The following is a 23,652-nucleotide window of genomic DNA, read 5'->3' as shown; positions in this document are numbered from 1 at the left end:
TACTACCCTATGATTCAGACATCAGTCTGCGTCATGGGTTCTTTGATTGCTGGGTTTTCTAACCGCTGCTCTTTGTGTTGCAATAGCATGTACTGTAAGCATGTCCATCACCCCTTGTGGGTAATGACTGGGAATTTTAAGGATGCCTGTGCAGACAGAATAGGCTTAACATGGGTCAGAACAGCAGTGATAAAGAACGCCATGAGATTCCAATTTGAGCTGCTAGCTAGGATTCAGATTATTATTTGGTTTTCAACTTAAGGGTGTGTGTTTTGTTTTGTTCCCATTACAAACGTATGCAAGTCTGCTTTTTAAGAGGAGTGGATACAGCCCCTTGGTTACAGGCAAAACTATTTCAGAATTGCAGATATCTTTACGAAACAAGCATAATAGTAGTTAAAGTACCTCTTGGCTCCATAGCTGATGCAGATTTCTTTGTAAGTCTGAGAGTAGTTTCTATTGTCCACTTGCCAGTTGGCTAGACTTTGAAGATTAAGATATCTGCTGTGAGCACAGTAGTGGTCATGAGATATTGCCAAATCCTCTGTTCTGGGTTCATTCATCATGTATCATTTTAATTGCTTAATAATATCTAAAAATAAGCGAGGGATCCAGAATTTCTACATAGGTGTAGGAGGATGAAGCAAATCACTGCATACATGTGTGCAGAATTTTGTTTCTTGTTGATGTATTGAGTTTGTCTTCTACTGCAGAGTCAGCAAGTCCTTTCTATCTTGCAGGGAAAGTCTTAATCTGTGATAATGTTTAACTGAAAAGATCCAAGACTGTGAGGGTCTAAACTGCCTCATGTTGTGTGTGCTACCATATGGAAGAAATTATGCAGCTAGAACTGCTCCATTAAAAGCCCGTGTCTTTGCTTGTCAAACATTAATACAGTATGAAAAATGTGTAAAGAGAGGTATGCTACATATTCCAAAACTTTATAAAGTAATTATTAAATTCAATTGAAATGGAATCTCTTAGTATCTTCTGTGCTACTGTTAGCAGTATCATTATAGTTCTGCAATACTTACTTTTATATTATGTTACAGTATTATATTAAAACCAGATGTGGAATTAGTTTTATTTGCCCTCCCAAAAAGAAAAAGAAACATTTTTTTAATAATTTTCATATTGGATGATCATATTTACAATACTTACAAAGTGCGTTTATGTTAAATAGCTTATATATTTATCAACAATCACACTTTTACCTGTATGTTTGATTTTGGATGTAGTAATATGACATGTTGGGTGACCAACAGTGGGTAAATTATATTCAACAAGATGCAGTTATATGGGGCAAAGGCGTCAAGCTTAAGGAAGGAAGATATATATGTTGGATATAAGGAAAAGTTATTTTACAGTGAGAGTGGTGAGGCACTGGAACAGGTTGCCATGTGATGTGGTTGATGCCCCATCCCTGGAGACTTGCAAGGCAAGTCTGGATCAGCCCTGGGCAGCCTGATGTAGCTGTGCAAATCCCTGTTCATTGCAGTGGAGTTGGGCTGGATGACCTTTAAAGGTCCCTTCCAACTCTAAGGATTCTATCATTCTGTGATTCTACCACATGATCTGTCTTGCCATTAAATTTATATATGTTCAGGAAGGATGAATCTTGTTTTAACAGAACCGTATGAGTTAACACAAAGCTTCAGCATACTGAGAAAGAGGGCAGTTTCAATTCAGTTTTGTATTTAAAAAGGACCAGTCTTGTGAATTTCAAAAAGGACGTTTTGTTACATTGTGTTATAAAGAACAGTTGTTTCTGATGGACTTCTGAAGCCCTGATCTTGCCTTATAGTTGAGTATATAATTAATCCTGAAATACTTAGCAGCATGCTAAATTTAATGCGCAGGCATTGTTCCACTTAACCGAGTGGAATATATTTACGTGGCTCAAGATAAGTGAGCGTGCAGACTGACGACCCCAGGGAAGAAGCACAGTTTCAGAGTCATTCCCTGTGTATTTGTTCAGCAGTCAGTAAACGAGGACAGAGATGTGACAGTGCATCTGTACATCTTGTACTAACATTTCATTTTAAAATTAAATGGAAATAAAACATTTCTGATATCAACTTTTCACCATTGTCTAGGTGTATCCGGAGTAGAAACATCTGCATTCCTTTTCTGCCGTAACCATGAATATTAAATAAAGAGATCTGTGTACAAGTACTGTTTTTTTCTTAACACATTGTGTTTCTTGTTAAATAGTCCCTTAACGTGCATTCCACAATGATATCATGTTTAATTACTACCTTGAGTAGGTCAGTCTCTTAATCGTTAAAACAATTCTAATTAGGAAAGATAGTGCTTCACAGAAACATATAAATGTGCTTATATTTATGTATAGTAATGCATGCTGACCACATTAAGCCTGTAGAAAGCTCAACTATATATCACTTTTAATTTTAATGCGTTCTTCTTTGGCTCCGTGTTGTTCTTTTGTTGCCTTTCATCCTATAGGATGCAGCTGCCCTTGAACTTGGTGCTGTTTTGATCATTCATGTGCAGCAGCCACGTTGTCTGTAACATTTTAAAAATGAGGCTTCATGGTGTTATTTACGAAGTAATTTCACATAAATATTTGGACTATGGTTCTCTTTAAATGTGGAGCTGGTTGCTGTATGAAGAAAAGCATAATTATAATTCACAGACTTTTTGCCTCGAGCCTAGGGGACAGATGCATATGATTAAGTTCGAAACTGGCCTGTTATTGTAATGTAGATGTTTTCAGTGTTGAGAGAATTAAAAAAAAAGAAAAAAGAAAGAAAGAAAGAAAAAGGAGGGAAAAAAAAAAAAAAAAGCCAGGCAAGCATGATTTAAAAAAAAAATAGACTGAGGGAATAGTTTTACAAGAGACACTCAATCTTGGACTGCTTTATTTTTGCACAATTTTATTTTTCAGTGGAACTTCTCCATTAGCTTGCCTGAATGCAATGCTTCATACTAACACTCGCGTAGGTGATGGAACATTCTTCAAAATCCCTGGGAAGTCAGGACTCTACGCTCTCAAAGTAAGTTTAAATGCTGTGAATAGAAAGTACGTGGTGCTATTAATCCTCTTTATGAATGTTTCAATAGATAGAAAGGTAAACAGATTAGATTCTTTGGAGAGGAAATGACCTGATAGTCCTACTAACTGCTTTCAGATGTCTTTTAAAAGGATTTATAATGAAAGTAAACATTGAATGTTTTATCCTAGATAGAGTATACATGTTCTTGACTTTGGCATGTAGTATAAAAAACATGCAGCTTAACTAAAATGCTGATTTGTCAGAGTTTTTCACAGAAAAGCCACTGTTTTATGAGCATTGAGATCAAGATGATCACAGATTTTCTTGTTAAATAATTGTATTAATGTTTGATTTTTGAATGGTGAAAAATTGTGAGTCTAAAAAAATCAACGTCGTATTTTCTGCTTGCATCATTAGTTTTGACGGGGAGTATAGTGATGGCGTTCTGTCTTTGTGCTGTTTCTTTTCTGCTTTATTTGTCTTTCTCGGTGTCTATCTGGTGATTTCTGTGTATGACATTTTTTTTTATTATCCATGACCAAACTTGGAGTGGCTTCACAATCAAATTGGAGGAATGTGAAGCAGAAGAGAAAAACTAGAGTGAGATTGTGTTTGGCCGCCTAAATGTAGTTAATTAAAATTTGAAGCTGGGGGGGAGTGAAATGAAGGCTCTTCTGTAATTTATGGCAGACAAATCACATGTAAAAGTTTCAAAACATAAAACCATATAGATTTGTTTGCTCCTGTTAACCAAAAATTCTGTATCTGAGATTGAGTTAATAGGTTTCCATTTCCTAATTTACTAAAATAAATGCTGTTGTTTTGCTTTAAATCTGGAGATATTCTTGGCACAGACCCAAGTATTCTCAATCACTCCCATGCCTGTGAGCTCCAGGTTGCTTTAGCTATTTGAATTCAGGAAACAGCCAAAAGCTAAAAAGAAACATTAAAGGATTTGTGTTTTGCTGCAGCATTCTGGACACTCAACTCAAAGATTCAGATTTTTAACAGTCAAACAAGGCTGTTTCTGTTAAAAGAATTAAAAAAATAAAATGAAAAGTGGAAGAACTTCCATTTTATTTGACAGTTGTTAAATATAGAGTATGATTTGACTTCACAAAGTAGCTTTTTTGATTTTACTTTGCAAGTTGTTTCATGAAGGTTTGTTTGTATGTTTTTTTCTGGAGTAACTCACAAGCATGTTTCATTTCATTTCATTTTTATTGAAATGTAAACATATGAGTACACTGCAGTAATCTATTTTTGGAGATGCAGCAGGAACATATCTGATTTTTTTCTTGTTAATTTTAGTTTTCATTTTCATTTTAACTGCAGAAAGAAGAATCAACGTGCCCTACTGATGGAACATTGGATTTAGGATGTGAATCTGAATTAGATGGCACTGAAATGGCTGAGACAAACAATAATAATGGAGAAGAAAATGGTGGTAGGTGTTTTAATTTCAATTTTAGAGGACATGTTTGGGGAAAAGAAAAGGGTATTGTTTAGCGATGATTTTCCTGTGTGGTTTCTGAAGAGTATAAGTGATGTTTTGCATGCAGAGGGCTATTTCTGAGTGTCCTCGTATCTTTTGTGGCCTCATAAAGAAATCAGGAATGCCAAGTGTCTTAATTTGTCTTTGTTTTGTCAAAAGTAGTGAAGGTGTGTACTGAGTAGATAAGTTTAACATTTTTTTTCTAGGCCCCGTAGCTATTGAGTTATGTAGCCTGTTAGGCTTTAGACTTGCAGTAAGCAGATGCTGGTGTATCTTGCTGACTTCAGGGTGGGCAAATAGGGTCCCTTAATACTATACTTGGCTACAAGACAATTCTTTCAGATTCTCCTGGATACCATGTTTGCATAAAAACATGTGGATGTTTTGAATCTTGACTGTGCTTTTTTTATTTTTATTTTTTGAAATAATGACAAACAGAAATATCACAGGTACTTGCAGCATAAAATCATAGAATGGTCTGTGTTGAAAAGGACTCAATGATCATCTAGTTTCAAACCCCTTGCTATATGCAGGGTCACCAACCACCAGACCAGGCTGCCTTGAGTCACATCCAGCCTGGCCTTGAATGCCTCCACGGATGGGGCATCCACAGCCTCCTTGGGCAACCTGTTCCAGTGCCTTAGAAAATATATGTATTTTTTATTTTCTAAAGGTAACAATTGTTCTTAAAGGAAACACTTTTTCAGTCATCTAAAATGACTTGAAAGTGATATAAATGAATATTCTTATTAGAGGTAGAGTCACGTAATACTTGTGAAATGAGTGCTTTACACAGAAAAGAGAACTTTGCAGGGACTCTGAAATAAACTTTCCCTTTATCAGTTTTCTTCTGCCCACCCGCTTAGAAACTGACCCACTGCTGGGCACAGTGTGCAGCCTTCTGTTTTGGCTGACTTCATGTATACTGAGGAGGTGTCATGTTTACAACTAGGACATGAAAAGGCTCAGTTCTTGGCTTTTTTTTTCTATTATATTTTTTTCCTACTACAGACTTCCTGTTTGATCTTGGATGAGTTGCTTGGCTCCCATGCTGTAGCCATGCAAGACTGATACTGTTCAGTATCACTCCTCAGTAGCAATGAAGTCACAAAATGTTCTATGATAGGAATAACGGAATTACCTAAGCCAGATTGCTTTGAATCTGCTGGTGAAGTTACGAAGCTTGACTGAAAAACAACAGTCATGAATTATTAAATAGCTCTACTATTTTTTTACAGTTATAAGTTAGACTGTGCATATACACTGTTTCTATGCTAATGCAGTCTACACTGAATGTATAAAGTGTATAAATATTTGTGGTTCCTCAGTAATTCCCATCTAATACTCAGACAATTAGTTGATGGATATTTCTTTAATTCACAGGAGGAATCCAGCAAAGAAAAACATTTTAGGTACAGATAGATAGCAGAAGTAGATATTACTTCTTATGAACAAACAAAAATAGTGGCAAAAACATTATTTAGAAATGACAGAATGTAAATAATGGTGCCAGAATACCAGAAGTAGAAAATTGTTGGGTTTTGACTGCATGGAGGCTGCATACTATATTCACAGTTTGCAGTAATAGGAACCATTCTAGCGCTTATGGTGATGCAAGAGACCAGCTGCTAAAATTAGACATTTTAAACTATTTAGTATACAGAAGTCATTTACACTTAGACTGTTTTTACAGCTGAGAACTTCTCCTCCTATTTTCTCTTTGGCAAATCTTGAAAAATGGTGAGTCTGCATTTTATTTGGAAAGGCTAAGAGGCTGTGTAAGATCAATAAGGAATTGGAGACAGAGTGTCTTGTATCAGCCAGGTGATACAGACATTAGTTTTGTTAAACATGTTAGGTAATAGGTTTTCTTTAGAATGAAAATTTGTAAAGTCATCTATATATATATACATTAATATATATTTTGAATTGTTAGATAAAATGCATAAATGCATGTTAGGCATGCACACAAGAAGCCTGTGCTACCATTTAACAAGATGTGGACGTCCTGTAGAGTTGGGCAGGGTGTTGATGTTCAACAAGTACAAGAGTAGAATCTTGCACCTGGGTAAAAGTAACAGCATGCATTAGTACAGGTTAGGGGATCATCTGCTCAAGAGGACCTCTGCAGAGAAGGACTTGGGTGTTCTTGTGGGCAGTACGTTGGCCATGAACCAGCAGTGTGGCCTTGTGGCCTGGAAGACTGATGAGATCCTGGGGTGCATTAGGAAGAGCATGACCAACAGGATGAGGGAGGTGATCTTCCTTCTTTTCTCTGCCATGATGAGGCCGCATTTAGACTACTTAGTCCGTTTTGGGCTCCCCAGTCCAAAAAAGACAGGGATCTCCTAGTAGGAGTCCAGCAGAGAGCCACACAGTTGAAAAAGGGCCTGGAGCATCTTCTGTATGAGGAAGGACTGAGTAACCTGGGTTTGTTCAGCCTGGGGAAAAAAAGACTTAGAAGAGAACTGAATCATGTTTATAAATATCTAAAGGGAGGCAAGTGGATGAGGTAGTGGGATAGTGATAGGATGAGGAGTAATGGCCTAAAACTTGAACATAGGAAGTTCCACATGAACATGAAGAACTTTTTAGCGCAAGGGTGATGGAGTGCTGGAATTGATTGCCCAGAGCAGTCATGAAGTCTCCTTCTCTGGAGATATTCAGGTTCTGTCTGGACACCCACCTGTGTGACCTAGATACAGTAGGGTGCCAGTAGGGTGCCTGCTGTAGCAGAGGGGTTGGACTCGATGGTCTGTTAAGCTCTATTCTAACCCCTGCAATTTTTTGTGTTTTCAGTGTACACTTGGCTTAAAAACAGCAGCAAGACAAAGAAAAGCAGCCAGTTCTAGATAGTTTGAAAATTACAAGTTACTAGTTCTGAAGAGGAGTAGGAATTACCATCCAAAATGGTGTTCTTCTGGGAATGTAATTTGATCCCCTTTTATTCAAGATATTTATTGTTACTTTCTGAAAAGTATAAAATTTTTCCTGGTTAAATTTATTGATAATATGCGATGTTGAGACCTCTCTTGATTGCTTTGTAAATAGTTGTAGTTGGACAACATGAGTTTTATTGGAATTTAAAGTAAATCAAAAAGGTTGTATTTGTGCAGTGGAGATGTATCCAGTAAGTCAGTAAATGTGAAAATCATTTAAAGATCACAGTAGGAAAAGAAATTGAATAAGATGCTTTTGCTAATTAGTCTAATGTAGTTGGACTATAATTTCAATAATATTAATTAAGGGTTATAGTAGGTATAGTGTTTTTTCTGAGTACAGCACTAGTTAAATGATTATTAGTGTATTGTATTCAGTTGATCTGTAAGTAGGAATTTAGAAAAGTAGGAAAGAGTTTACAAAAGTATAAGAACTCCTGAGTGAACAAATCCCTCCATTGCTTTGGGGAACTGAAGAGCACCAGTCTAGTTAGCTTATCAAAAATGAGATGACTTGATCAGTTTGTAAATATTTAAGAAACGTTATTTCTATGGAAAATATTTAATTTGGGAGAACAAATCTGATGAAATGTGCGTCAGCTTAACTGTACACACTAATACTGAGCCTTTTTTATCTTCCAGGAAAATGATCCATGGCATAAAAAATAAATAAATTAAGAACATCCAGTACAAAAAACTCTTTATCTCTGACTTGTGTTTTAGAAGAGGTCAATAAATATAACAACTCCTTTCAGCCTTAATACATGTGATACATATAATAGTGGACATTGTTTGCACACCGTATTCTTGGTTGTCTGACTGTGTCTTTTCATTTGCTTGTTTCCAGTGTGATGGAGTCCAAAAGTCCCAGTTCTGACAGAGTGATCTGATGTCAAAAGATGTTGTTAGTAAGGGTCTAAACAGTGCTTCTTTAAAGTCATTTAGTTGGAAAATGAGTTTGGGACCCTCACAGATGAACTGTGGCAACTGCTTCGGTCCTTTTGTCGTCATTTAGATGAGTCTTCAGCTTTCTGACTAAAACATATCAGCTGACATTCAAGCAGAGAAGAATCGCAATATCCCCCAGTAGGCAGAGTATAAATGCAAGCTACTGAACAATTTTATTAGCATAATGCTATAGAAATTTCTCACAGTTATAAATACGTGGCTTGGCAAAAGCTCCAAGCCCACATCAGCTCTGCTGAACTGATAATAAAAGAAGCCACACCTCGGGGCTTTGCTGATGCTGTAGAGAGATCTCTCCTTCTTCCCCTCCATCTTCCAAAGCATGTGATAAAGAAATATTATGTTACAGTTGATTTTGTGTGGAATGGGAATTCTGCAGAATGTCTCTAATACTCTTCCATATCTTCTTAGAAATTCTGCTTCACTCAAACACAAGGGCAGCATGTAAAGACTCAGTAAAAGAATTAAAATCCCAATCTCCAATGCCTGAGAAAATGATTACTGTAATATTTTTTTGCCCATCAAGAAGATATTCTTTTCTCAAAAAAGTATTGCTCCCTGGGGTTTCTGAAGCCAGAAGTAATCTGTTAGGTGTGGAGAGTGGCTGTTTGAAAGTTGTGTTCACCCACAGCAGTGGGGTGCACCATGACCTCACTGAGACAGAGGTGGACCTTCCTGCATAGCCTTCCTTCACCAGCCCAAAATGGAAGCCTGGTGTTCATGTCATTTCCTCTGTGAGGAAGGGTCTGTAGTTTTCCTGAAACTGGAAGTTCTTCAATTTCAAAAATAGAATGGCAGAATTGATTCTTAGGCAGTTTTTTTCATAGAATCATAGAATCACCAAGGTTGGAAAAGATCATCCAGTCCAACCGTTCACCTATTACCGGTAGCTTCCACTAAACCATGTCCCTCAACACGACATCCAGTCTTTCCTTGAACACCCCCAGGGTCAGTGACTCCACCACCTCCCTGGGCAGTCCATTCCAGTGCCTGACCACCCTTTCTGAGAAGTAATACTTCCTAATGTCCAGCCTGAATCTCCCCTGCCATAGCTTGAAGCCATTCCCTCTGGTCCTATCACTAATGATGTGAGAGAAGAGGCTGACCCCCAGCTCACCACAATCCCCCTTCAGGAAGTTATAGAGAGCAATGAGGTCTCCTCTGAGCCTCCTCTTCTCCAGGCTGAACATTCCCAGCTCCTTCAGCCTCTCCTCATAAGGCCTGTGCTCCAGACCCCTCACCAGCTTTGTTGCCCTCCTCTGAACACGTTCCAGGGCCTCGATGTCTTTCTTGCATTGAGGGGCCCAAAACTGGACACAGTACTCGAGGTGCAACCTCACCAGTGCTGAGTACAGGGGAACAATTACCTCTTTGCTCCTGCTGGCAACACTGTTTCTGATGCATGCCAGGATGGCATTGGCCTTCTTGGCCACCTGGGCACACTGTTGGCTCATGTTCAGTCGAGCATCAATCAATACCCCCTGTCCATTTCCTCTATGCAGTCTTCCAGACACTCCTCCCCAAGCCTGTAGCATTGCCTGGGGTTGTTGTAGCCGAAGTGCAAGACCCGGCATTTGGTCTTGTTGAACCTCACCCCATTGGCTTCAGCCCAGCTCTCCAGCCTGTCCAGATCCCTCTGTAGAGCCTCGCTACCCCCAGGCAGATCCACACTCCCAGCCAATTTGGTGTCATCTGCGAACTTACTGAGGGTGCACTCAGTGCCCTCATCGAGGTCATCAATAAAGATAATGAAGAGGACAGGCCCCAGCACCGACCCCTGGGGAACACGACTCATGATTGGTCGCTAGCTGGATTTAACTCCATTCACCACCACTCTCTGAGCCCAGCCCTCCAGCCAGCTCCTTACCCAAGAGTGTACCTGTCCAAGCCACGGGCTGCCAGCTTCTACAGAATAGCATGGGAAACAGTGTCAAAGGCCTTGCTGACGTCTAGGTAGACCACATCAACAGCCTTTCCCTCATCCATTTGGTTTTTTGTTTGTTTGTTTTTTTCTTAGAGGTAGTAGTAAATGGATGATAGAAGATCAGATTCTTGCAGAACCCTGAAATTTTATCTTTGTGACTGCTATGCTCTTGGACAGCTTGTGCTGTTTGGACTAGGAAGTTGCTAGGATTACTCCTGTTGTAAGGAATGAACATTTACCAATATCTGAATCCACCTTTTGTATTCAGTTTTGGGTTTTTTTCATTCTCTGAGAATGGAATTTCTGGCATAGTCCAGGGAAACCTGTCATCCTCAGCGTGTTCTCTCTTGTAAGTGATGCTGCTGATTCTGCTGAGTGTGTCTGTTGTGCATGACAACGTCTGGATGTGAGGAAGGGTCTTCTCAAAGCAGGAAAGCAGCAAAGAGGATAGCAGCCTGAACAAAGAGTTTGGGATGACACTGAAAAGAGAGAGACAGAAGAAAGACTTTTTTTTTGATGGTCATTTTGTTGTTGTTGTTGTTTGTTTGTTTGTTTTGTTTTTTTCATCTCCCCAGAATTAATTATAGAATATTTTGTACCCAGCACTGAGTTTAACTTCTGTTTGTTTCATTGTCACTGCATGACTCACAAAAATAAGAAGCTCCTATAGAGCTTGAGGGAAGTCTTCTCATCTGCTCTCTTTGCTGTACGGTAGAGTTAATGAGGCCTTAGAAATTGGTGACTTAGTGATGATAGACTACATTTTTAGTGGAAAATGTTGACTTCCTTTGGAATAAGATTTTGTAGTTTTCAAAGATTTATGAAGTGTCTGGGCACAAAATTCTCTTCAGATTGTGATGTGATTCAGTGCAAACTACTATCTTAACACAATATTTGATGTCCTCTTCTAAAATATATGATTGAATGTTATTCATCATTTCATGCTGAAAGTACTGCTTTTCAGAAAGAATATTATAGTCACAGTCGTGGCCTTGATATATGCTTCTGGTTTTGCTTGCATTGGTGAAGCTGTGCAATTAACTAACTCCCAAATGGGTTTTCTTTTTCGAAAGCTGCTGGCAACAGTCAAGTTCTGAATTGTTCAGATTTTGTAAGTTGGGCTCTAGAGATCTAAGACTGATGGAGGTGAATTACTTGATCCATCTATGTTGGCAAAGCGTGACCATGTGTGTCAATACAAGTATAGATCTACGTCACCCAAGGAAAATAATGAATTTTATGGATATTTTAGAGGCACTTTTTGAGTACATGTTTTCCTAAGGGACTGTTAAGTTCCATATCTCTAGAATGTGTGCATACATTTTATGCTTGAGGTAGGAGTATAGTCTTCAGCATATGGTAACAATATTAATTTGAGTTTTGTAATGTGGTCATTAGTAAACAATCCTTCTCATCTGCTGTGGTTTCTATAAAAAATAAGGAAGTGAAATGCTGTTGATTTTACTGGTTTGGTTTTAAATAAGTATCATCTGTCTGAAATCAGAATTAATTGTGATATTTATTTGAGGAAAATAAGCCTCTTAAAGCACTCCAGGAACTTTCCTATCTTTTCAGTCACATGAATCTGCTTATAATTATTCCTAATAAATTTCAGTGACAATGCGACCAAATAATTTTAAGTTGCTTTCCTACAAAAGACTGTTTCTTTGAATAAACATAATCTTCTATTATGTTTTAAGCAGGTATCATATTTTTTGTTTGTTTTTTTTATTATTATTATTTATTTTTTTTTTTTTGGGGGGGGGGGGGAGAAGGAAATATAGAAGGTAACATAAAATTACTGAATCACATCATAAAATTTGAAATTGAAAGGTAACACTGCGGATTTTTATAAATCACAACTTTTCAGAGTAATTAGCAAAAGGGGCCTTGGAAAAATGGAGGAGAGGAGGTTATTTTATCAGGAAGTTGTCAAAAACATTTTAACGTGCTCTTTTTTGTTAAGGAATTCTAATTTTATCATTCATGTTAACATTCTCTGAACACACTCACTAAGGAGGTCTTATCTTCAGAAACCCAGCTGCTCTTCCAGCTCATAACCTAACATTTTATGGCTTAATAGTTGCTTTTTGCTTTATTCCTTCACTCGGTCCTGGTCCTTGAAGAAGCTGATTTAAAGAATGTCACCTAATTATTTTCTACTAAATGGAAATGCCTCCTGTAGGCTTAAAACTGCTCATTCTTTTTTTCTGCAGTAGCAATAATGGTGAAGTCTTTTATTTGCTATCCAAATATTTTTCCTTCATCTGTTGCATTCTTTCAGGATTCTTTTTTTATTCCTCAGCATCGAGTTTATTTTTAGCATTCTTTACTGATACAGCTTTTCAGAGTGGATCTGATAATATTAATAAAACTTCAGAACTTCTGAACAGAGCGGTTCCAGCTTTGCAAAGCTGTATTTATAAGAGCTGCTCCAAAAGTAATGCCTTCTGTTTTATTATGTTGGTCCACAAAATCAGAGGTGGATGTTGGTGCTTTTTGCAGTAGGGGTTGAACCTTTTCACCAATATGCTATAAACATGTTGTTGCCATACAGATGGCAGCAGAGGGGCAGTCTGACACAATGGTGTCTGACATGGAAATGTGTAGGAAGCAAAGGTGTGTCATTGAATTCCTCCATGTGGAAAATGAGGGCATCCATTGACATTCAACGATGTTTGCTGAATGTTTATGGAGATTAAACAATGGATGTGAGCACAGTGAGGCAGTAGGTACAGATTTTTGTGAGAGCTGCTTGCAGGCTGTTGTTCATCACTGGCAAAAATGAGTAGCTAATGGTGTTGACTGTGTTGAAAAATAGTGTTTATAGCAAGAATTTGGTCTAGCAAGGAGTGTTATTGTGCTTTTTGTATCTGTAGTAGTTTCCATGGAAATAAATAGAATGCATTACTTTCGAAGTGACCTACATATGTACAAAGACCAAATACATACATATCAAGAACTCTTCTTGATTTTTGTTTTTATTTTCCTTTGTTCTTCGCAGGTAAACCTGCTCAGTCTTAAGTCATTCTTTTGTTTGTTTTGTTTTTTTCCCACTAGGATCATCAGTGTTCACTTCAAACACTGACATATTTTTCTGTTATATTTTTCCCCTTTTTTTCCACTTTTAACTCACACAGAGAAAAGCAGTTGGTTCCTTATTCATCTAAGTGAACAAATAAACACAATTTTCACAATTTTACAGCCTTTGCCATATACTGGGATTTTGTTATAGTTCGACTTAAATCATTATGTAGCACAACTTAAGAGATCAAATTTACTAGTTGCCTCGTATTTGTATTTGATTTCCTGATGAAAGATTAATTTGTAGTGTCTTTTAAACAATAAATATCTTGATTGGCCTCTAAATAAAGCTTGTATAATAATTTGGGTATTATTTTTTGCTAATCAGGAGAATTGACTGTATAAACTATTAGACAATTACATAAATTAGCATCATGTATTTAAATTTGCAGTGTTTATGTTCTTCTATTTCTGGAAAACAGTCTGTGATATCTTTTATTTACTATTGATGGTTAGGCTTTTACCCATTATTTGTATCAAGCTGTTTTTAAATGGAAATGGAAATTGAAGTAAAACATGGAAAACAATATTTAAAATACATTCTTACTATTTTAAGCTACTAAAATATAGGAAGGAAACTGTTTTTAATGTAGACAATATATTTTAGAAAGGAAACTAATTTGTTGTTAATAAATGAACTTGCCTTTCTCTAATCACCATGCCATTTAAAATGTATTAAGCTGTGGCTTTCAACCTTGTATGCTTATTTCTTTAATTATAGACTACAGGAAGAAGAATTTCTTTGTTCCCTACATGTTTGGGGCTTTTTATGAAAATCTAAAGTAATTTGGAGTTGCAGTAAACTGGACCTCCATCCAGTGGTACTCCTTCTGTACATGCAGAAGAGATTATGGCTATGTAAGCTGGTTTATTATTTCAGCAGGTTTTTGTTCCAGTTGCTTCACCAAGCAGAACGAGGCTTGCTTCTTGATTTAATTTAATTGTCAAAGTTTTTAAGAAGCAGAAGCAAAAGAAAACAATACACTGGTAGTGTTTTTATGCAAAATAGAAGTAAAGATAGAATTCAGAAGTACTGCCTCTGATGGACCTTGTCACAGTTTCATTTTTCATTTAAATTAAGGAGTTTATGAATGAAAGCACAAAATCATCGTAGGACAAAGTTTGCATTTATTCCCACGCCGTATTACGAGTTTTACGTTAACAGTTCCTAGTGTTGAGCATCATCAGTTAGTGTTGCCAAACCTTTCCATAACTGACCTTGCCACCAAAATAAATGGGGGACACTCTTGGATAATGTCTAAAATCCAAGTTATGAAAATCAGAATTTTCCACTTAATCAAAAGAGTGAATGGGAGTTTCAGTCTTACTGGAAGACAGAAGTACATTCTTTGTGATAGGTCATGTGGTATCCTCTCCTAGCATAGTGTTATATGCACAATATTTTCCATTTTTCAGGCATTTTAAAATTTATTCTCCTTAACTTTGAGATGTGTTCTTGCTCTTTTTCCAGTTTTAACTCAGTCCTTTGAGTCTCTTAGTCTTTTCCAGAAAACAGTGAAAATATCTGTAAAAGAAGAAACAAAGCAAAAGCTCGGTAATTTGAAGTGTCAGATTTTTGTTTTGGTGTAGGTGTTCCGTATCCCAGAAGCTTCACAATTGCAGTGATTTAGATTATATAAAATAGCTGTTGTTTGTTTTCTGCTGACAATTTACTGCTCCTTCAAGTTGTCATTTTTGATTGTAAGCTTTGCTCATCATGTGGAAAACACTGATCCTAACATAAGCTCGGAAGCTGTTTTGTGTTGCAGCTTCTTTGTATATTCTTGACAAATGCTTCAAGTACATGGACAAAAAATGGAAAATATCAGTTAGAAATCTTGTAACAAAATTGGATTTCTCTTATCTGCTAATGAAAATTTTTAATCTAATGTAAAAATTGTCTTGATATAGTCCCAATGTTATAAAACAGAATATATTCTCTGTTTGTGAGGTAAGTATTAATTAGTTTTTCTTTCAGCATGGAAATGTTTAATATCCCATGCATCTTATACTGCCAATTAATTATTGATAACCGAATTGTCTCAATTCTATCTTTTTTCTAACAAACACACACACAAAAAAAGCCTTTAAAATATTTATTCTAAGAAATAGTGCTAGAGGCAAGGGATCTGAAGTGCTATGTCAGTTCTCTGCATGCACTATTGAAGGATGAAAGGTGAAAACCATATATGAAGAGAAAGGTTGGGCTAGAACTCCTTCTCACACGCCTATGCAGCTTGTTTGCATGTCCTTAGAGTCCTATGGTAGGTGCACCATGTAGGGAAGACCTGGGCATCACAAAGCAACTGTGTGAGCATCTGCACTGGTGTTGGGCAGCCGGACTCGAGTTGAGTATGACGAGGAGGGGAGAAGAAAAGTGCTCAATTTCTGGATCCATGCTCATTCTGTTTTAGCTGGGCTGTCTTAAGCACAACTAAGAGTAATGATGATGCCGGGCATTAAGAGTGGAAGGGTTTTTATGGACCTTTTAGTCAAGCTTGCGGACTGCTGTGATTAACAGAATGTTCCAGGCATTCATATCTGAATGCTGAATTTTTAGAAATAATTTGTCATTTTTCCTTTCAACCAGGAGATTTTTCTGTATCTCAGACAACATGTAGTCAAGAGGCTGTTTAAAGCGAGTACTATTTATTCATTAAAACATATATTATTAAAAGGGCTGGCAAATAGCAGTGTGTATTACCTGAGAGACCAGTGTTCCTCTTTTCAGGATATTCCAGTTTTCCCGTTAAACAAGCAAGTGTGTGTTCTTACCTTTGCCAAGAAATATGTACAAAATGGAGTAGTCTGGCTCGTAAGAAGTCATTGCTATTTCTAGAGCACAGGGTCATCAGTGTCTTCTGTACATAAAGTACATATTTAGAAATGCAGAAATCCATTAGAAATGACTTGATGAAGAAGATCATTTTTGCTTGGCTTCTGTATGAGAGCCCTTGTTTGATCCCTTCAGTTACCCTCAGGGCCCAACAAGCAAAACCTGCGGTCTTCAGAGCTGCAAGGAAAGGGCCTGAGGAGGCACAACTAATTGTGAAGAAACACTTTTATTTACAGTGTGACCAGATTCTCAGCTCTTTTGGATCAGTTTAATTTTGTAGAACAAGCTCTTTGTTTTCCAGGTGCTTGCTATTTTTTTTCTCCTTTCTTGGGACTCTTCAAGAAAGATACAGAGAAGATAACCTCCATAACAGTATTTTTTTTTTTCTTTTATAAAGTTTGCCCAAAGCAGACATCTGAAGAATTGTCTTCCAGTCGTGATTCAAGCCTTACAAATGCACCAGTGCAAAGCAAGCTAGTATCTTCCTTCCAGCAGCACACAAAGAAAGCACTTAAGCAGGTAAGCTCCTTCTGACTGCAGGTCAGTTGGCTGTTCTCCACATGGGTGTCTGATATGAATGTGAGAATGTGACATCAGCAGAATTTCAGGGCATTTCTCAGAGGATTTGTAGGGCTTTGTTTAATGGCACATTGCAGGGTTTGTTTTTTTGTTTGCTTACCAGTGATGCAGTCCTGCCATTTACTGTGTTTTTGATGTTTTCTTAAGTGCTTTCCAAGGAAGCAGAATTGTTTGCATTAATCACATCCCAGGTTTTTCCATGTAAGCGCGTATACTGAAAATTTCATTTGAGGCTTAAGTAAGTTCTACAGGTAGTAAGAATCTGGATATACTTGCTCTTCAGTTTTCCTTTACGGCCTGCTTAGTAATTCTTTTTCATACTATGTGAGTAAGAGTGGGATTGATTTTGGTTTTTGAATAACTTCTGATTTGGGTGAGTTAGGCTGCAAGTAACATAGTAAAACTTTGCAGAAATAACTACATATTAAAATCAGTTCTTAACAGAAAGTGTAACTGAAATTTATTTTCCAACAGTGCCAAATTAGTTCAGCTTACAACAGGGCAAATGAAAAACTAAAAAAGATGATAATTTAAAAAAATGTATCAGTAACTCCTCAATTTTGAGTTTGTAGAAATCTGTTTTAGTCACATAAATATTGTAAAAAATTAAATATAACTTCTTAAAAACATTAGTTTGATGAGATGTCATATTTTTCTTGTAACTGCTCTCTTAGTTCTGTTTAACTGAGGTTCAGTATTTCACAGAGTAGTTTATTACAGAGTTGTTGATTTAGGCTTAAGTTAAGGAAAGCCTGTCCATGTTGCCTTCTTGAAACATTTAAGTATTTATATTTAGGTTTTCATGGAGTCTGAATTAAATCCACTAAAATGAATAGACTGGTATTATCCGCAGCAGGTTTTCTTGTACTTACACATTCTGAGGACTGGGGAAGGTTCTTAGACTGGGGTCTCACAACTGCTTGGTCTGGATAGTCGGGCAATGAGCACAAAGCATCTCACTAGCTGCATGATCACTGAGAGAAACACATGCAACTTTCTTGAAACATCTGTATAAATCCTTTGTAATTTATGAACTTAGGTATGGGTGGAGCAGAGAGGAGGGAAAAAAAGAGCAATTCCAGATGAATAGCAGTGAGAACAGTTTAAAAAAATAGCAAACTAATCAAAATAGCTTAATTAATGTAAACAATCATAACACGGATGGAAATCATTGAAAATATTCCCTAAGGCGATAGGGTTAGAGCAACATCTGAAAGTTAAGTAATCAATAGCAAGAAATCAGTTTTAATTAAGTTGATAGTAATTAGATCTTGTACTTCAGAGTATGAGATTATTAGTTCAACTATCAGTTCTCTGTGTTCATTGTAGGAGTGGTAGAGGATTTTACCTTCATTTTAATTTTTCTCAAAAGCTTCAGGTGCTGGCTACTGCCATACGCATGCTGCAGATTTAATTTAATTTGATATGGTAGCAGAGAAGAATATATTTCAGCAGTGAATTAATATATAAAATTACTGTTGGAATTTTATTTTTTTTACTTTCCAGTCTTTCTGTTGCTTTTGTGGATACATAACACAAAATTTGTACAAATGACAGCCTGGAGTACCTTTAAATGCATAAACAATTCATACAGTTGTATGCAGTGGTCTTCTAATTGATACCAGTTTACAGGTTCTGTGCTAAAGTAACAAATGATGAGCCATCAGCCTGCTCTGAGCAATACTTACGCTGTATAAACACATATGTGTATTTATACTTCATTAATGTCAGAAAGAGGTCTTCCCTAGCTTTTGTGGTTTTTCTATTTCTTAACAGTCTTCATTGAATGAAAATCTACAAATAATCTTTCAACCCTTTTCCTACTCATTCAAAAACAATGAGTTCTGATTAGCTTAATTTTGTGTGTATTTGTTTTGTTGTCCATTAAAATTGAAGAGAGAGGCAGGTTGATAATGTGAAGTACGCCTGAAGATCTGAGCTTGAATCAGCAGCTTCTTGCCACTGTTTATCTACTTGTTAGTCACTGTGGACATGTCATTCTCTTTAAAGTGTTATGTTGGATTTACAAATGATTTGATTTTTAATTAATTATAGAGGTATTCCCGGGTTTAGGTTGCAAAGAGCAATCTTATGTTTCCTTGTGACCACCTGCATTTTTAGGATGTTCTTGTGAATCAGATTGGCCATGACAATGAATTTCATGAGCTATGCCAGCAACTTGGAGGAAGGGGCATGTTCTGAGCCCTAGCTCTTGGTCTTACTTCTCTCAGGTAGCAGTGGATCTGGGGGTGCTTTACAGGGGGTAGGGAGATTCACAGTTCCTGTGGACTCTCAGGAAGTCTGTGTCACAATTCAGACCTTATTTCACCACATTTAAAAAGCCTGGGCTGCCATTTTATTCTGGAAACTTTCTAGGTTCACAACCTTCCATAGTGTCGGTTTGCTGGAAGAAGGATTTCAATTGTTTCACCACCAACTGTATCTCATGATGCTTATTTCATTTTTGAGGAAGTTTCACTTTTGATTCTGAATAGTATCCTGAATAGTGGTTGCAAAGTCCAACAGTCCTATTCATGATAGTTTAGACAAAAGAGTCTGTGGTGTAGAGCTGACTTTTATGCTCATCTTTCTGATGGCAGATTTTGTAGATATTATTTCCCTTTTGCTGTTGGAAGTGGTTGGGTATGTGTGCCCAGCTGTTGCATATCTAGTAACACTGGAAAAGGTGTTCATGGCATGCTGTCACACACTGATTTCCCATTAATACTGATCAGTTCCATACTGATTTACCTCATTTTCACACTTGAGGATTTTGGCATGCAAACCTATGTAAGGACCTCTTACCAGGAATGTACTGAACTACATCTGCATCTGCTAACAGTGGCACATGATCACACTACTGTGTGAATTATTCTTGCTCTGGACAAGGCTAACTCAAGTATGGATGTCAAGTCATGACATAGTATCTACCATGCTCCTCTCTGGTCCAGTTTCTGTTCCATTGACTTGAGGTGTTACTTTTTCTGGAAGTCTTCACTATGTACAGATTTGTCTGTATCTATCAAGATGTTCTTGGAACATTTATCAGAAGAAATGATCATACCTGCAAACTGGCCTCACATAGGTAACACGTGAGCACATTGTGAATATCAAGGACATTGAGGTGGTGTTAGTGTCTGTTGGACTGTGATAGCCAAGTACCTTGTCCATCAGTGTACCAGTTGGTTCCTGAGTCAGTACCAAGAAAGAATAAAGAACTTGAAGATGTGATATAACGATGTCTGGGATGATATTAGACCTCTCAGACATGGAAGAAAATCCTGCCTCACTTTTGGCACTTTGGAATCAGCACCAAGAAGGGTACCCATTAATTTTCTGTTGGGAGAAGAGAAGGATACTTCATTCAGACTCAGAATCTGAATACAGACCAGGACATGTCTGAGACTGTGCTGGGCATCCAGATCTCTTTGTAGAGACAGAAACTCCAGAGACAGCAGCCAAGTGGGTTTGGGAGGAGACAAGCTCAGGAAATAAGGGAATCTACTCAAGGTATGTTATTGCTGCTGCTTTGTTTTGTTTTTCTTAACTTTGGGCTTTGTCTGCATGCTTGGTGGCTGGGTTTGTAATATGTGCCACTAATTTATTCATGAAGTGGGTAGATGCAGTTTCTCATGAAGAAGGAAGCACCCATCCATATGATTTGTTCTTAGAACAGAAGTGGCAGTTCCACACCCCTTTTCATTTCAGTGGGTGCTCTCAGGCCCCAAGCAGTTAAGAAAGCTGTGGGGAAGTTACTGTTTGGCTCATGTGTTGCTTCTGAATTACAGGACATCAGACCTATTTGCTCCAAGTAATATTTCAGGCTGACTTTTCTAGCATAACTATAATTGGTTTTAGAATCCAATCTATAGTATGAAGCAACAGAAGATTAAATTTTGGAGCAGGATGGTGAAGACCATGACTTAGCCCTGATTTACCCAAATACACAGAACTGTTTTATCAGGATTTTTTTCTTGTTTGTTTGTTTTTTTTAATGACACAGGTGTCCATGTGCCTAGGTTTGCACTGAAGGTAGAATCCTGTACTCCCTTGACTCTGGTGTGGATTTGCTTTCCTTTCTCCAGCTCAGGCATACCTCTTACCTTGCTTTGAGAGAAGAAAAAGAGCAAACTCACCAGTCTTGCTCCCTCCATGGTCATTCTGTTAGGACTTCTTTCCTTGACTACAGCCAGATACAGGTTCTCCTGAAGCTTTTTCCTGTCCTTAGAAATTAATCCATATGACTCCGTCTATGGTGTCTGTCCTTTGACTCAGTTGAGGAACAACTCACTCGTATGTTCTGATACAAGCCTGATTGTCTGCCCTCCTTTCCCATCTCCACCCTTGAAGAAATAAAGATGACAGAGGAAATTATTGTAAATATGACCAGATCATGTAGAGTTTGAGCACCGGGTGACTTCCTAAAAATCTTTGAAATTCCACTGTGAACTGAGAGATACTTCTTGTACTGAATTCCTTGGTAATAGAGAATTTGTTACACTGTCTTAGAGCCTACATTAACCATTTTCCTATGTTTCATTTCAGATACTGCAGATTTATCAAGGCCACAGTTGGAGAATTCTGGCTCCCTAGCTGAAGCATTTGATCAGATGTCTGGCAACATAAGTGATGATTCTTGACAAATTTTCCTGTCAACAAATGAAAAACAAGAAAAATGTGTTGCTTTTTGACTACTAGAGAGACATGGGAAGGGACAGTGGAATTTACAAAGTGCATTCAGGAAAATGGAGTTTCGAAGATGCTAAACTAAACTGATTTTCTGATTGTCAAGACAAGTCTAGGGAAGAGGACAGAGAAACTATGGCAGGGAGACTGCATAATGGGGAAAAGAAGCTGGAAGAGCAAGAGTTCCAGCAGGAGCTCTTCAGGGAGTACATGCATTGCCCGAAGGCAGGCTGCACGGTATGTCCCTCTAAAGGTCCGTATGCATGGGCAGCATGTACCAGCTGCTCAACACAGTGCTTTGGTAAGACGCAAGACAGTATTTATGGGACTTTTTTCTGGGTCATCCCCATGGTCCTCAGCCCTTACTTGTGATGGAAAGAAAAGGGCAGGAATCCAAATGATCCCTCTATTCTTTTAGTGCCACTTTTTAAATATTAACTTCCAGTTGCTGGGGCATTTGCTTGTTTGTTTTCCCTAATGGGTTGTTTGCATAGCATGCTTTTTGCAGCTGTCCTGCATGTTTGCTGTTTTAATAAATGTGGTTTTCAGAATTTCTGAGAAATATCTAAAAGAATCTTAAAACAACTTTAGAAAACTACCATGTTGAAGCATTGTTGACCACTCCTCTTCACGGTAAGATCGGATCCTTCACTTAAAATATGCCCTTGAACGTAAACTTTATTTAAATTTACCACCCACACACACTGCAGTCCCCTTCCCAAATCTATGTCAAAAACTCTCTAAGCTCTCTCTTATATCTGCTGTGTAGATGCTGTTGCTTCTCTCAAGTCTTAGACAACCAAACCAGTGGCAATGGTTTAAATTTAAGCACTACACTTATCTGATAATGTTTTCCTTACAGAACTGTTTAAGGTGGATTGATTCTAAGTATTGTATTGATGACAAATACTATGAGTGTAGAGGAGTCCAGTTTTGTTGGGTACAGTGTGTAGTAAAGCTTTTCTGGTAATGTTACGTGATTCTTCCATATACTGGCAGTGGGTCTCTTAAGTGAATACCCTCTTCTCAGCCATATGAAAAGAACAGATTTTGATTTTAATATTGTATTACATACAAAATAAGACCCAGGAGAAAATGAATCTGACCTTGATTTTAAAGTGCATCCTAGAAATAGTTGGCCTTTTGAGAGAAAGGGTAGGTCTCCAGAAAGCTGCATGCTCGGGGTGTAAGGGTGTGTGGCAGAATACAAGCTGGAGCAGGATATCTGGCATAAAGACATTACACTCTTACTGCTTACATCAGTGCAATGTAAATTGCTGCACCACTTTCTCTGAGATGTAATATGACAAGATGTTTTTATCTAGAGGATTGTAGTTTAGCCCTGTAGTCCCCCCACTACACTTTGTACCCTTTGCAAGTGTAGTATGTTGTCTAATATGACCTCAGGGAAAATACTGTTTATTGTTTCAAGATTTTGTATTGACATTGCTAGATTGTTTTTAAACTGCTTCATGCAAACTGCTTCCTAACCTACATGTGCTTTATTATGTCAAGCAACAGCTTTCCCATAAAGTATTTTTCAGCTGGTAGATATTATTAACATCATATTACAGCATTTTGATTTTTTTTAAATACACTCCTCACTTTAGACAAAAATAAGTCACTTAGTGCATGTGTCATTGTCATTCCCATTCACACGCAAGGCAGAACAGGCATTCAACACATCGCTTTGTCCTTCTGTTTTTTTCTGGGGTTGGGAAATGAAACAAAAACTTCACTTTGCAATCTGTTGTGATCTGCATCAATTGTAGCTGTGAATACATTATTTTACCCCTATGGAAGGTGGGACTGGCTTGCAAATGGAGACATGCGGAGGAATGTGCATTCTCTCTACACCACAGATACCCATGTGCTTTATTTTCATGTTTGTTAAAACACATCAAAATGTTTAGCTGTTAATGAATACCTGTAATTGTGCATGAAGACCTTGAGTGCTAGAGATCTAAAAAACAAATACGGGACAAGAAATGATTTATGTTCCAAAAAAATAAACAGGAGTATCACAAGGTCAGAAGGTAGCATTGGCCAAGAACAGACACTTATTCTATAAGTGATTACCATAAGTTAAAAATAATCTCTAGGTCAGAGAACTTCCAGTTATTTTT

The 23,652-nt window shown here is 37.6% G+C and overlaps 1 protein-coding gene across 3 annotated transcripts in view; it reads left to right on the top strand.

Moving 5' to 3' along the window:
- ASXL3 (ASXL transcriptional regulator 3) overlaps positions 1-23,652 on the top strand; it is a 133,115-nt gene that overhangs the window by 57,621 nt on the left and 51,842 nt on the right. The window contains exons 4-6 of one of the 3 annotated variants that reach the window (XM_072327683.1): positions 2,909-3,017; positions 4,353-4,464; positions 16,659-16,780. In XM_072327683.1, the coding sequence (XP_072183784.1) occupies positions 2,909-3,017; positions 4,353-4,464; positions 16,659-16,780 (343 nt within the window). Of the gene's footprint in view, positions 1-2,908; positions 3,018-4,352; positions 4,465-16,658; positions 16,781-19,715; positions 20,351-21,385; positions 21,764-23,652 lie in introns of those variants that run through there. The other 2 variants (XM_072327680.1, XM_072327681.1) reach the window with 2 other exon arrangements.

The sequence above is a fragment of the Excalfactoria chinensis genome, chromosome 2 (genome assembly GCF_039878825.1).
Source record: "Excalfactoria chinensis isolate bCotChi1 chromosome 2, bCotChi1.hap2, whole genome shotgun sequence".
Classification (NCBI taxonomy): Eukaryota; Metazoa; Chordata; class Aves; order Galliformes; family Phasianidae; genus Excalfactoria; species Excalfactoria chinensis.
Note: the sequence above shows the minus strand (reverse complement) of the source record. Positions and strands in the feature narration are given on the sequence as shown.